The sequence below is a fragment of the Gordionus sp. m RMFG-2023 genome, chromosome 4 (genome assembly GCF_954871325.1).
Source record: "Gordionus sp. m RMFG-2023 chromosome 4, tfGorSpeb1-WG-v2, whole genome shotgun sequence".
NCBI classification, from domain to species: Eukaryota; Metazoa; Nematomorpha; class Gordioida; order Chordodea; family Parachordodidae; genus Gordionus; species Gordionus sp. m RMFG-2023.
The window spans coordinates 25,418,262-25,432,913 of record NC_088778.1 but is presented as its reverse complement, the minus strand read 5'-3'; the positions used below and the strand labels follow the sequence as shown (position 1 = coordinate 25,432,913).

The 14,652-nt window shown below is 24.8% G+C and overlaps 2 protein-coding genes across 2 annotated transcripts; one reads left to right on the top strand and one right to left on the bottom strand.

Moving 5' to 3' along the window:
* Window positions 1-3,386: 3,386 nt before the first annotated feature.
* LOC135928323 (uncharacterized) lies at window positions 3,387-4,528 on the top strand. Its single transcript, XM_065464763.1, has 5 exons — window positions 3,387-3,534; window positions 3,576-3,640; window positions 3,681-3,735; window positions 3,775-3,930; window positions 3,993-4,528. Exons 1-5 carry the CDS (start codon window positions 3,427-3,429, stop codon window positions 4,380-4,382), a joined length of 774 nt encoding a protein of 257 aa, XP_065320835.1. The 5' UTR covers window positions 3,387-3,426; the 3' UTR covers window positions 4,383-4,528.
* On the bottom strand, window positions 4,499-7,840 carry LOC135928324 (uncharacterized). The gene is made up of 3 exons (XM_065464764.1): window positions 7,705-7,840; window positions 4,838-4,922; window positions 4,499-4,788 (listed from the first exon to the last, which is right to left on the bottom strand). Exons 1-3 carry the CDS (start codon window positions 7,816-7,818, stop codon window positions 4,568-4,570), a joined length of 420 nt encoding a protein of 139 aa, XP_065320836.1. The 5' UTR covers window positions 7,819-7,840; the 3' UTR covers window positions 4,499-4,567.
* Between the last annotated feature and the right edge of the window lie 6,812 nt (window positions 7,841-14,652).

The following is a 14,652-nucleotide window of genomic DNA, read 5'->3' as shown; positions in this document are numbered from 1 at the left end:
TCCACACGGTAATTTGCCCAATTTACGCGATATTTGAAATGCATTATTAGCGTTCGAAACGCTTTGTGCGCACTATAATAACAGAATATTTTTTCCCGTGACGATGAATCAAAATAGAATTCTCTGCCTGTCGGCCGATCGGGAATAATCGGGCCAAGTTCCGGTTTAAAAATATAAAAATAAATTGATGCTTGCCTTTAATTAAAAATATTATAAATCAAATTTCCTCTGGGGCTTTTTAAATTTCCAGGCGGGCTATAGCTTAAAAACTAAAAAAAATTTCGGCCGGAATCGGGCATAAAAAAATATTAAATTTTCTGGGCACTAGATTAAAAATATAAAATAGGTTTTGCTTATAATTATTAGAAACTAGGCGAAATTAATAAAAATTTGCGAAATATGGCTCTTTCAAACATCTGCGAATTCAATGTAATTTATATATGTTTTATTATAGCCAAAGGCAGTTTGAATTAATAGTCAAAAATATTTCACTTTTAGTTTTCCTTGTGACTACCGAGAATAACATTTTCATTTCTAAAAAGTTCAGTAAAACAAAAAAGAATATAATATTTATTTATTATATTTTTAAATATTTTTTAACCCTGAACTTTTTAAAATTTACTTTTTCCGAGAATTTGATTTAAGATAATAATGTTCATCTTCTATTTTCATCATTATAAAATAACATATATTTAATTAAATATTTCTAAGAAATATCTTCACTTTTAGTCTTTTTTTTCTTCTTCCTATTTGTATTTTATTTGCGTGAAATGTTTTTTAAAAATTTTAAAAGTATTTTCATTTTTGTACATTCTTGTTCTTGGTTATATTAAATATTTTTGCATCAAAAATAATAAATGAGAAATAATAATGGCTGTTATCAAGGACTTCTATCCCCTCCTAGGCTAATGATGATATTACCCCCTCCCTCTTAATTTTACCTCGTTATTCCTCATTCTATCAAATAAAAATTAGTTTAAAAAAAAAGAAAATTCAAATAATTCAAAAAGGGGGTCCTTGCATAGTGATCTGCAAAATTGATTTTTTGACACCCGGTGGCAATTTTCTTTACTAGTAGCAGCCCAAATTTAAAAGAAAAAGCTCATAGGGAATAAATTATATACTCAAAATATTTATTTTATACTCTATTTTAATTATGGATAAGAACCGTTATCCTAAAAAGTTCCAGTTTTTTGTTAGGGTAAGGGAGCCAATGAAAATGTTACAGTGCGGTCACAGCTACTTAAATTTTAAAATAGTTTCGATTACGGCTTTAGAAAAATTATAAAGGTTTTGGGGCATTTTGAAATATTTCAAATTTGTCTTAAATATATAGAAATGCACGCCAATAAAAGTAAACTAATTTTATTGCAAAAAAAAAATAGATTTATAAGCAAAATAAAATATTAGGTTAATAACATACCATAGTCTTTGAGATCCCATGTAAATGGCTGCCAAAAATCGAGCGTTTCGAAATCAATTATAAAATTGATATTTCAAAAGTTTGCACATTAAAAAATTTATCTCTTTACTAGTTTAATTTCCGTATTTTAAGATGAAGAGAAGAATCTATTCAGGAACCAGAGCATTTTAGAGTTTCCGTTCAGTCCCTGTTCCGGTTAAAAAAATTTCCATTCAGGTTCCGTTTCAGCTTTTCGTTCTTAGAAAAATATCGAAATATATATTTTAATAACACATTTTAATTAATCTTTATTTAATCATCAAATGAATCAATTATTACATAGCAATAATATATTTTCTAAAAGATATTCATTTATATTGGTTCTTTGTGGTGTTAGAATAAATCGATAAGAAATTGAACATTCCGATTCCGTTCCATAAATTTACTCAAAGTTCTGTTCCATGCCCCTGATTTATTAAATGTTTAACTTCTCACGCTAGAATGGTCTTGTATCTTTTTAACTTAAATAATATGAACATATGTTCCAAAAATCCACAATAACTAATTAAATAAGATAATTTAATAATTGAAAATAATAAATTATATTTTAGTCAACAACTGCAAATATGTAAGTATATATTAAATGAAAATTATTTTATACAGAAAATTTTTCTAAATTTAAATTCAATCAACAAAAAACAGAATACTTTATATTATTTAAAAAATTTAGCGAAATTAAAAAATTAGCTTTATAATAATAATGAAAATTAAAGTTTGAAATGATCTTTAAAATAAAATATCTTCAAAGATTTTTATTTTTATGCTTAAAGTATCTTTGAAATCACAATTTTTTTAAAAAAAAATCCAGCTAAAATTTTAGGTACAAACTGATAAAAACTCAATAGAAAAGTTTTATTTATCAATCTCATATTCTTAACTAATATTATGCGTTAAATTTAAATATTTAGCAATAACTTTGGTAATGATCTTGTTTACAAAATTCGTTAGAAAACGAATATGAAATATTTTCCCCTCCTTATTCTTTTTAATTCTTTAATTGTGACATTTTAAACAAAAGGGGGAAAATATAACATTAATATTTTTTCAGACCACCGACCTGGTCTATATTTTTAAATATGTTATCTCCATCCCGGTGTGGCATTTTGAAATCAATAATATATAAAAACTACCATATGTACTAGCAAAATATTCCTACGGTAGTGTTTTCATGATCCTACACTGGCTCTGTAAGACTATTAGGACAAATTATTAGAATTTTAATACAAGATTAGGTAAAGTTATTGGTTTGATGGATTTACAATGAGAAAAAGGTATAAACTAGTGAGACTGAGCAAAATTCAAAAGTGTAGGGAGCATGGGGGATAAAAAAAAATTAACTAAGTCATATTGAATTTCATATTTAAATATAATTACACTAATTGATTAGTAAATATGTTTAGAATTATATTATATACTTTTAAAGTTCTTAGGATAAGTTCAGAAATATTTCATGCTGACTAAAACTAGGCTTTCTTCTTGGTATAAGCAAGTTTTACTATACCTATACTTTAAATTATTTATAAAAAGATAGGACATTCTAATAAACGTGATGTGATAACTTTAAAATATAATATATCGATATAGTCCAATCCATGCTAGCCAAACAGTTTAATTTATGGTCGTTTTATAAACTCCACGCAAATATTTACCCAAGTTTTTATTCATGTAAATGGTTGCAAAAGTAATCCAAAGAAATAAGGGACTCAGTGGATCCACATATGATTTTCCTAATGATTAACCAGCATAATTTAGTCTTAATAAGTTTCAGATTTTTCTTTTGCTGTTTAAAAAAATTGCTTATATTTTAAAACTTCTTCCTGTTTAGGTACTAATTATTTGTGCACTGTATTTTCACGCATTGGTAAGGTTTAGCATTAGTTCTACAAGGACACAAATACGTTTCATTCATTTTTAGATAATCAAAATTAGTCACGTACGCTTGTCTAGCTATTAATATCCCTCATATGCATTTAAACTCATCTAATCAATGTTTAGATTCAATTTTAAATAATTTATTTCTCTTGTGCAATAATATGTATAATTTGATAAATGACATAAAAACTTCAATTAAAGTAAAAATCTTGCTTATATTAATATTCTATTTATTTTTTAGGAAAATGAATCTCAAACATTAACAAAATATGTATTAAATAATTCACTTAATATCTCTGATCAAAAGTATTTTATTTTTTTTTAAAATTATATATCTTATTTTTAGTGATAAGAGAGCTTGTGATGACAAAGTTAATGAGAATTCTACTAAAAAATTTAAAGTTTATTAAATTAAAATTTTATATACTTAATTATATTAGGCTGATATTATTGAGCAATATCAATTATTTTCTAAAATTTTAACCAACTCAATTGATTACAAAAATTCTATGTATAATAACAAATTTAATTATAATTCTGTTTTCAAATCAATATTATCATCTCCAAATGATGAATGGATATCTTCATCTCAAAAAGTAATAAATAATACTGATCAAGTATTAAACCAATATTAAAACTTACTTTTAATATAATAAAGGATCAGAATCAGCCATTGATGTCAACTGAATTTCAGGACACAGTTAAAGATGAACCTATGTCTCAGGAACTACATAATGTAGATTTAACTTACAATTTAAATAATATGCCTTTGCATGATACATTTGAAATTATTGGGAAACATGATATGACCTCCAGAAGGCATTCAACACACAGTAGCCCATCTTTTTCTTCTGATGACTTTTGTATACTTGAAGATGGTAAAGAGGACATAGCAGAAAATGAATTCAATAATTTAATGCCTAATCAATTGCAATATGTAAATTCTAATATTACTCCCATTTGTGGCCAACTTGATTCACTCAAAATAAATAATATTTCAAAAATTAAGCAAAGCTATGATTATAAAGAGTGGTTACATTTGTATTAAGAATTATTAACTTTTTATATTTTAAACAATTATTTAAATAGTCAAACTGATTGTCAGGAATAGTGAATGTCTACAATCGTTTTATGTAATTTTATACAAAATTTTTTACAGTATTGTTTTCAATATACATTTTACAATAAAAAAGCATGTATGGTTAAACAATCTTTTACAAATATATACAATATTTAAGAATTCATACATTTTGTGTTATCTGCCAAATTTTCGAAGCATAATTTAATTATCTGCAATATTTTAATTTGATTGTCTAAATCTTTCTCTCTTTCAAGCTTTTGTGATATTTGCACTATTTTGTTTTTCAAAATTTGGCTCAATATTTTATCATCATTATCACCCTGAGCATTTAAATCTGATTGATTATTGGTAGATTTTTTCACAAAATCATTGTCTTTAAATATATATTTTTTGGTTGATCAATATTTAATATTTAAAAAAACCTGTTATTATATCGGGTATTGTATTATCAATTTCTGAACATCCAACGCAATATTCAATCCCAGCAGGTGTTTTTAGTAGAATAGTCTAAAAAATGTTTATTAAAAAGAAAATTGATAATACTGTGAGAAATAAATAAAAATGGATATTTGCCATTTCACCCCATACCCAGAGTAAAATGGCTAAGCATCAGGGTAAAGTTATTAAAATATTATTTTATAGAACAAAATATTGAATAGTACATTTTGAGTGTGTAACTATATGGATATTTGCCATTTCACCCCATACCCAGAGTAAAATGGCTAATCAGGGTAAAGTTATTAAAATATTATTTTATAGAGCAAAATATTGAATAGTACATTTTGAGTATGTCCATTTTAGGCTCATCATACATTTAATTATTCTTTTCCTTTGCAACTATAAAATTTATTCCAAGCAAAATATTTATTTTCCTTTTTACTCAAAAATATCTTTATATGCTGTAGATATTAACTATCTTTTTACAGTTTTAATCAGATGGAACTTTAACTTTTACCTATAATAAACGGTTTTTTGGCAAAATATTTCAAACCAGGAAAGTTTCAAAGGATTAACATATGCAATAAATTAGATTTAAAACACATATTCACACCAAGTTAAAAGTATTTATGCTCAAGGGTTAAAAAGGTATTTGTGTTACATTGTTACCCCTTCAATCACTTTACCATAATTCAGATTTAGGAATTTACTAAAAAAAATGACCGAATTTATTGAAAATGCAAATATGAGTAACTCATTTTTAATATTTTTTAACAAATAGATTCAGAGGTTAATTCTAATTTACAATATATACCCTGTAGCATACTACCATCTTATTAATTTCAGAAAAAGAAACAATATCCTACTACATTCAAACCTAAGTCCAGAGTTAGGTAGCATTACTAATACTTGTACCTAAGATATAAAATCCTTTGGTATCATGGACTCATATCTTTTTGACATTTTTAACAAGATACTAGTATCTGTATCTAGGATAATTTATTCTGAAAAGAATCTTGTATCTTTTTCATTTTCTTGACAAAAGATATAGACACTTTTTAATATTCATGTTTAAATTTTACATATCACAGTATATATCTTATTTTATTAGGAAATCTTGTATTAATTTCTTTATCCCCATATTTAAAATATATTGACAACCAAAATTAGCTGGAAAATTTATAACTCATATAAAGATAGATAGATAAAACATAACAACACCAAAATGAAATAAGTAAAGATCAAATTTTATATAAAAACATAACTCGTTAGAATATAACAATTTTATGCAATATTTTTTTAATTTGTAGGATGACTAACAGTCATGATAATCAAAATTTAAATTATGGAAATAAGTTCTCCTGAATTAAATCCCAATCTTATAATTTTAGATGGATTTATAAAATTAAAGTTAAAAAAGACAATGTAAAGGCTGAATGTAAAACATGTATAAAAATGATAAAGGGTTCAACACAAATTTTATTAAACATATTAAAGTATATTGTCTATATATGTTTAAAAGGGGCATAGGCTATCATAAAAATTCAAGTTTAAAATATTGTCTACCTTTATTAAAAGCTGCCCAAGATGGGCAAAAGATTTTAAGAAAAATTTTCCTATAATTTGAATTTTTGGCATCAATATCATATCCATATTTTAAGAACTTATGGATTGAGTTGTCATTTTTTCATAAAGAATTTTTATCTAGATTCTTTTTCTGGATGACCTGTCCAACTCTGTGTAGATCCATGCAGTAAGTTATACACATATTCATTGAAAGGCCATCAGATGCCTTTCCTATTATTATTTTTTATAAATATTTATATCCAAATGTGATAATAGCAATCCTAACAAAAAAATGTTATATGCAGATGTTACCTTTAGCAACATCTAACAAGATATAAGGTTTTTTATTTTATTCATTACCTATTTTATTATTGTTTTTTTTATAGTCAAAATTATTAATCTAATTAATATTGAATCAATCAAGCTCTCTAAGTTATAGCTCTAGACAGTCAAATTCATATTTTCAAGAAAGGAGAGTTAAGAACAAAATTTAACTTTCATCAATGTTACTTTATTGGATTATAAAAACTCAATTTTTTGTTTTGTTTTTCTAAGCCATTAAAGGCCAGCTTTTGTATATATATATATATTAGATTAGCAAGGAAATCTAAATTAGGAAAAATGGTAGAAATCTAAATTAGCAAAAGAATCAAGTCTAAATCAAATTAGCATCCTTTATATTCATTTACTCTTCTCCTCCTCTAAAGATAATAGTTCTTTCACCCCCCCCCCTTTCCATTTTAAAAAGGAAGTTGTGTTTTATCCACCTCCCATCTAGCCCTGTGGTAGAAATACCTAGTTATAGGAGATTTTAAAAACTTCATATATTTTTGTAAAAAAGGTGTTTTCAAAAACTATAACAACAGATGTATTTAGAGGTGCTATATTACATTACATAATATAATCATAGACCATCATTAGAGATAACACCAATCCTCCCCCCCCCCCATATTTTTATTAAGATTTATCATCTTACGTAGCAGCTGTATAAATGGATAATTTTTTACCTAATAAGTTTTTAACAATTTACTTGTACAATTATTTAGTTTTTTGGTAGCTTATTCATGTTTTTTAACTTAATTTTGCAATCAAGATCATGTAGAGATGCTTAAAATAATTATATTTTATTTTTTTTGATTGTAATTCAGTTAGTCAACCCCATTATTAAAAATTAAACACTCCCTATTTTAAGATATATTATAATTTTGACTATAAATAACCTATATAAAAATATTAATAAATTATAGAATTTTTTATAGCCTACAAATATATAAAAATTTATTACATCACATTTAGTACAGGTTGATCCCAGCATCACATATCTTTTAAGCAAATAATCCCCCAATAATTTGGATATTTTATCTGAACGCTTTTGAGAATCAGATTTATTTTGAAACATTTTTTAACCGTACTAAATATAAGTTATCGCGAAATGCTAAACGTTGCCTGTTAGACAAATGGAAATGGCCATATTCAAAAATATATTTTATTTTGATTAAAACAAAAAGTGACAATATTATATAATTTTCATTAAATATGAAGGTAAGTTAACCTTGAAGATTATTTCAAAAAGCATGGCAAAGCGTGCTCCACTATGTCAGAAATATAAAAACATATATTAATCGCATCATATTACTAATGTATAATATAAAATAATACAGTACGAAGTATAATATATATGTAACTGTTGTGTGAGTATCGAGGTTAGTGGCGCGAAACATCTTTTAATGGGCCCATTAGGAAAGATTAAAATTTTTTAAAATTTAAACATTTTATCTCGCAAAAAAATTAAAAAGTATCAAAAATTTTTTGGTCTCAGGTTTAAAAAATTTGATTTGATTATCTAATATTATCAAAAAAATAAAACTCCCATACATATTTGGAAATTTATATTAATTAAAAAAGATTTATAAACTTTTACACTTCTACGGTTAAAAATTTTTTTAATTAGAATAAAAATAAAATTTTCTTTGTTCATATTTGAAATAGTTATGATCAAAAATGTCAATTTACATTTTGTTGAAAGTTTGAAATTCAGAATCAATCAAAATTTAAAATCACAGCAAGTTAATTTTATCTTAAAATTTATCGGAATCTTCATACATTATTAAGGCCAAGTATTTTTTGATAACTCTGATAAATGTGTAATTTTCAAATTTAAAAAAAAACATTTTTTCTCTCAAGATTTAATTTTTCTGGTCTCAGTCGTTTTACTAGTTAAATTATTTATACATATATAAAAAGTTTTGATTTTTTAATATAATTTATATTTTTGAGTAACATTTAGTTTGCGACTAATATGTAATAGCAATGGAGAAACATTCCTGAATATCTATTAAAAATCATAAAAAATATCAACTTACTATAAGAAAAATATTAAAAATTGTTAGGTGTAATTCTTCCGTTTTCATTTTAGATAATTTTTATCAGGGGTATTTATGAACAAAAATTTTTACCCTATTATAAATTCCTTCACATATCTACCTCTGATTATAATCCCTTGAACAAATAATCTCCAAATATTAAAAAAATTAGACAAAAATATCTTGAAATTGGGAAAAATAAAATCGCAAATTCTTAGCTTTTTATATTCTAAATATTTTGTGTAAAGAAGAGTCTAAAATTCAGAAAATGACTAGGATATCACTAGAAACAGGAGTAAAAATAAATAGTGTGAGAAGGAGTGCGGGTAGGAGTGGGATAGTATTGACCAAAAAAGTATATTTTTAAAAATTCCAAACAATACTGCATAAATAATATAATGCGTTATTTCTCATAACTTAATAAATCGATATTGATATCATATATGATAGTTACGTCCTGCTATAGGAAGATGTATTTTAAAATTATAAAAAAATCAATAAAATATAATTTAGAGACTTTCAAAGTGCAAAGGTGCTTATTTACAGGGCTAGCATGCGTAAAACAAATATTCGTTTTCCAGCCTGGCCATATTTGATAATAATCAAACAAAAATTCTATTGTTAGCGCACGCTCTCTCATTGTTTCACGGAGATTACGACTCATTGACAACGCGTTTTATAGCAAACGGTAATTAAAGTGCAGTATTTTGATTATGGAACATAGGATTAATAAAACAAAACGATGCGTAATTTCTGTGTAATTTGGTTTGAGAAAATATAAATTGGTAATTTATTAATGCGAAAGTCATTTTGTAAAAATACACCTGCTTTTCTAAGATAAATAAAGCAGATTAGAAATTAGGAATTAATTTATTTATCTTGTTTTTATTGCAAAAAATGTGATAATCAGATGCTCTCTGGAATTCGGACACTAAGTGATTTTTATTTTTATTCTATTTTATAAAAATAAAACATTTAATTTATATCTTTCATATAAATGTATATAAATTATTCGAGCCTCAAACTAAAAATAAAATTCAGTTCAGGCTAAGGCCTGATAAATCAAAAAAAATCTAAGCTGAATCAAACCTGAGTATAAGAAAAAGATTCTTCTGGCTCCAATCTAAATAAGAGATCCACTATTTATTTGTCAAGTAAATATGTAAAATAAAATTGATTTAAATTAAGCGAACTACATAGTTTGTATTTTATTATAACAATGAATAAGGGAAGGTACATAAAAAATATTTAAATTTTAAATGTAGTATATGTCAAATTAAAGTAAATGTTTTTTAAACAAAACGTCAATCAAAATCTGAATTATCTGGTACCCTTTCTATTGAGAAAAATGCAATTTAAAGGGTCTTTATTTTCTTTGAATGGTATTTCTCTATATTATAAAATATTCATACTTGGCTACAAAATATACTTGGTTACAAAATATTTAAACCATCTTTTTATAGAAATGTATCCCCCATTTCCCTAAAAATTATATTTTATTCTATAAAGATTTAATTAATTTTAATAAATATTGAAGCGTTTAAATAAATTTAGTAGATTGAAAAATATGAGAAAGGAAAAGGATGACTGATTGATAAAATAAATAATTGTGAGTTATTTTGAACTGTTTTAAATTTAAAAAAATTTGCTTTCCCCTTCAGCCTCCCTAGCTGATTTAGGGCTACTCCATTGTTGCGCGATATAATTTATGCAATTTTTGATATTTAGGACCGATAAATGACTTCATCGATCTTTATTTAATGTGATGATAAATTATTTTTATACCTATTATTTATTACTTCATTATTTATGAATGAATTTTTTTTTTGTATATAAAATTTTGAATATTGTTTACAAAAGAATTTTTTATCAATTCAATTATCGTTAATGCTATTTGGCAAGTAAGATAGCGCGCCATTAGCTACCTTTTTATGCTACTTTATAAATAAAAATTTAATATATTATATTTTTGATCTATTTCCATAAAATTAACATTTCAATTCAAACAAGTTAAAAAAATATGATTAAAAATCTAAAATATATGTTTTATTTATTTATTTTTTATTGGATTTTAATAATAAAATCATCTTTATATATTATCATCTCCAAATCTAGAGCTTTGATAAAAAAAAAGTGTAAGCTTTGCTTTACCAAATAATTGCCCAACAGTGGTACTTGAGGGTAGTGGCGTAGCCAGAATTTTTTAATGGGAAGGGGAGGGGGTAAGAAATTCTTATATATTAATGATTTTTCGGTGGTCTTCTCCGTTAAAGTTGGCTGAACAAGCCCTAATTCTAAAATATGGCAATGTTTTATGCTTTATAGCGTTTTAATTTAACAGAATACCAGTGTAAAGGAAAAAATTATTAGTAACAAGATTTTGGCCAACCATAATATTAAAAAGTGACTGAAAACATTTATTGAGTAAATTTTATCAATGTTTGATTATAATTGTATATTAATTTAATCAGACTTAGTAATCAGTATAAAGAAAGAAAATTGCCAAAATAGATATAAGCGCTAAAATGGAATATATATAAAGACTATATATATATATCGCTGGCTCATATTTATCGCCTGACTAATACTTTCAATTTATTCAAATATGAGAACCACGAAAAGAAACCAAGATGAAAAACTTTTTTAATTTTATTTCTCTTAGTATATTTTATTGCTTTATTTTTTTGGTAATTGGTTTAAAGATGAATAGAATTATTGATAAAAAATAAAAAATTGTCAAAATTAGCATCATGCCAGAATGGAGAATATAGAAGTTCTAACTATCTGGTTTCGTTAATATTTGGTGCCATACTAATTCCTTAATCAATTTCGCCAGCCATTAAAAAAAGTAAACGAATTATGAACCCAAAAACTGACTATAAACATCTGGAAGCATTATCTCGCAAATTTATGTCAATAATTAGTGCGTATTTCATACTTCTTAAATGCTACAACCCCTTTAGAAAAACCTTTTTGACAAAATAAAAAAAATCACCAAAATTAAGATCATGCTAGAAGGAAAATTAAATTATAGAAGAAATGAACAATATCTAATGCATGATTAATACTTAGTAGTTCATAAATCAATATTTTTTTCAGCCAATAAGTAAAAACCAGTTATAAGGAAATAAAAATCTTTGCATAGGCTGAATCTTAAATACGGAATTTTTAATTATCAAAAATCAATTTGATCAGAATACATTAAAGTTTCACTTTCCCTTACAAGGAATTGTTGAATCTTATGATTCTATGATCTTCATAGATATTATTTTTTTTTCAGTTTGTTTAATAAATATAGAAGTAATTTAAATAATATAAAACAAGATAAAACAAAGATTTTAGAAGCACGAAAGCAATTTAAAAATTAAATAAACGATCGTTATAAAAAATCCTATCATCATTTAAAATATGAGACTTGATGTGATGTGGTTGTAGCTTTGATATGTTTATATTTTATTTAATTGAGGAATTATATCTGTTTTTAATATTTATTGAAATAGGAAAAAATATAGTGTTGTAAACGAACGCGTTCAAAATAAACGCGTTCGTAAACGAAGTTCGTTTTTTTGAAAAAAATTATGAACGGCGTTCCTTTTTATTTTAACGAACTTTGAACTTGAACGCGTTCCTTTTTTATGACGAATGTGTTGGAATTTAACGTTCGTTCAATTTTAAAAATATTTTTATTTTTATTTATTTGAAAAATTTAATATTACCGATTTTTTAAAAAAAATGTATTATTTATATTTTTTAATCGGCTGTGTATTTCCTTTTCACATTTCAATTTTTTTTAACACACCATTATTATAGTTTATTAGTTTGAATTTTATTGTTTATATTTTAATTTAATAGACTAGCATAAACATGGATATTATTATTTAATCCTCATCATCTGATTCTGAAAATCCAAAATCAGATGAAATATCATTACTATGGCCAAATATGATAAATATTTTACATTAACATCCTATATTAGAGGAACTAATCCAATGCTTACCAAGTGTAAAATGTGGCCAAAAAGTATTATATTGTCAAAATCTTCAGGTTCCAATTTAAAACGACATTTGATTTTAATATTAATTATTTGATTTTATATGATATAACTAAGTTAAATCATTAAATTTGAAGAAATAATGCATTTGGGATATTTTACCTTAACAAAAACGATAGTTATTTTAAAATTAAAAAAATTAGTGGCTTTAAATATGGTCAACCATTGATAGACGCCGTATTAAATGGGATTAATAAAAGGTATTAAACATATCACTCCCAATTAATTACATATATTTTATTTTTTTAAGGATTTGAACATATATATAAGGATCAATATGTTCTTTCTGCAATTATACATCCAGAATTCTAATTTCAATGGCCATAGATAAAACTTCCACAGAACGAACCTATTAAAAATAAACTTATAGCGTTATTGAAAAAAATGCTTTGAAAACCCTAGAGAACTGTTAATTTCGAGATATCCTTTTTTCTTGTCGAAAGTAGAGAATGGATTGGATGAGGATAACTTATCTCAATTTTTTGCAAATAACAAACAATATGTATTTAATTAATTCTCTACGTTAAAAGAGCTGTTCATTAGGTATAATACCGCAATCCCCTTATCTGCACCTGTAGAGCGAGTTTTTAGGCTAATGCCGTATTAGCTGCCAAGTGTTCCTGTCTATCAGTTAAATATTTTGAAAACAATTGTTATTAAAATTTAATAAGAAAAATTTTTTATAAATAAAAATATCTTTTTATTCGCTATATTATATTATATTTTATTTTATTTATAATTATATTATCAAATAAAACTATATTATTTGTTAACATGGCTAAAATATATTGTATTAAAAAATATAAGTTTATTTATATTAAATTAAATTTAAAAAAAATTTATCATAAAATTTTGAACAGTTTTATGAACGTGAACACGTTCCTTTTTTTTGAACATGAACTTGAACAACGTGAACGCGTTCGATTTTTGTCAATGAACGTTGAACGCGTTCGATTTTTTTAGAAATGTTTACATCACTAAAAAAATATGCTTGTTTTTTCATAATGATTGACAAAGTAGATTTTTTTCATTTAAAAATAATTTAAAATTTATATAAATAATTAAACAAATACTGTAAATCAAAATAATTATTTATAATTTAAAAACATAAAAATAGGTGTTTTTAAACATTTATATTATCAATTACGTAAATTAAAATTAAAATTTTTTTAAAAAATTTCCATATTTTTCATAGGGGGGGGGTTGAACCCATAACCCATCCATGCCTACGCCACTGCTTGAGGACATTGTGATACGATTTTTTAATTTTTTTATATAAGAAAAATTATCTAAAACGTTCATTTGAGTATACTTATTAAAATATATATCAAGAGGATTTATTAGCTAATGAATCTTTGTTGGGTATTAGATTAGTAAACGTTACCATTCGCCTATTTAAGTGCTTTTTGAATCCAGTTAATGAATAGATTAGAACGTGAATATTTTATTTTACCTTCTACTAGTTCCAACAATATGCTGTTGTGCAAAGAGACATCTGGTAAATCTGATATTAGACTTTCCCTTTCTATCTCTCGGCAAGACCTCTTTACCAGGAGATAATTCAAATTGATTAAAACGACGAAAAAAATTTTGTCTGAACTGTATCAATTATAAAAAAATCTATAATTAATGTTTCGCTCTCCATGGCAGAACATTGGTCTAATTTATATTCAATCTTATTTTCTTTAACATTTTTTAATCAATCTTAGGTTATGATATACTCCTATCAATTTTCTGGTTGTCGAGTCGAGATCTTCAATCTGATTTCTTAGACATTTCTCTTAATATTAAAAGTGAACAAAGCCCATTACAACAACTT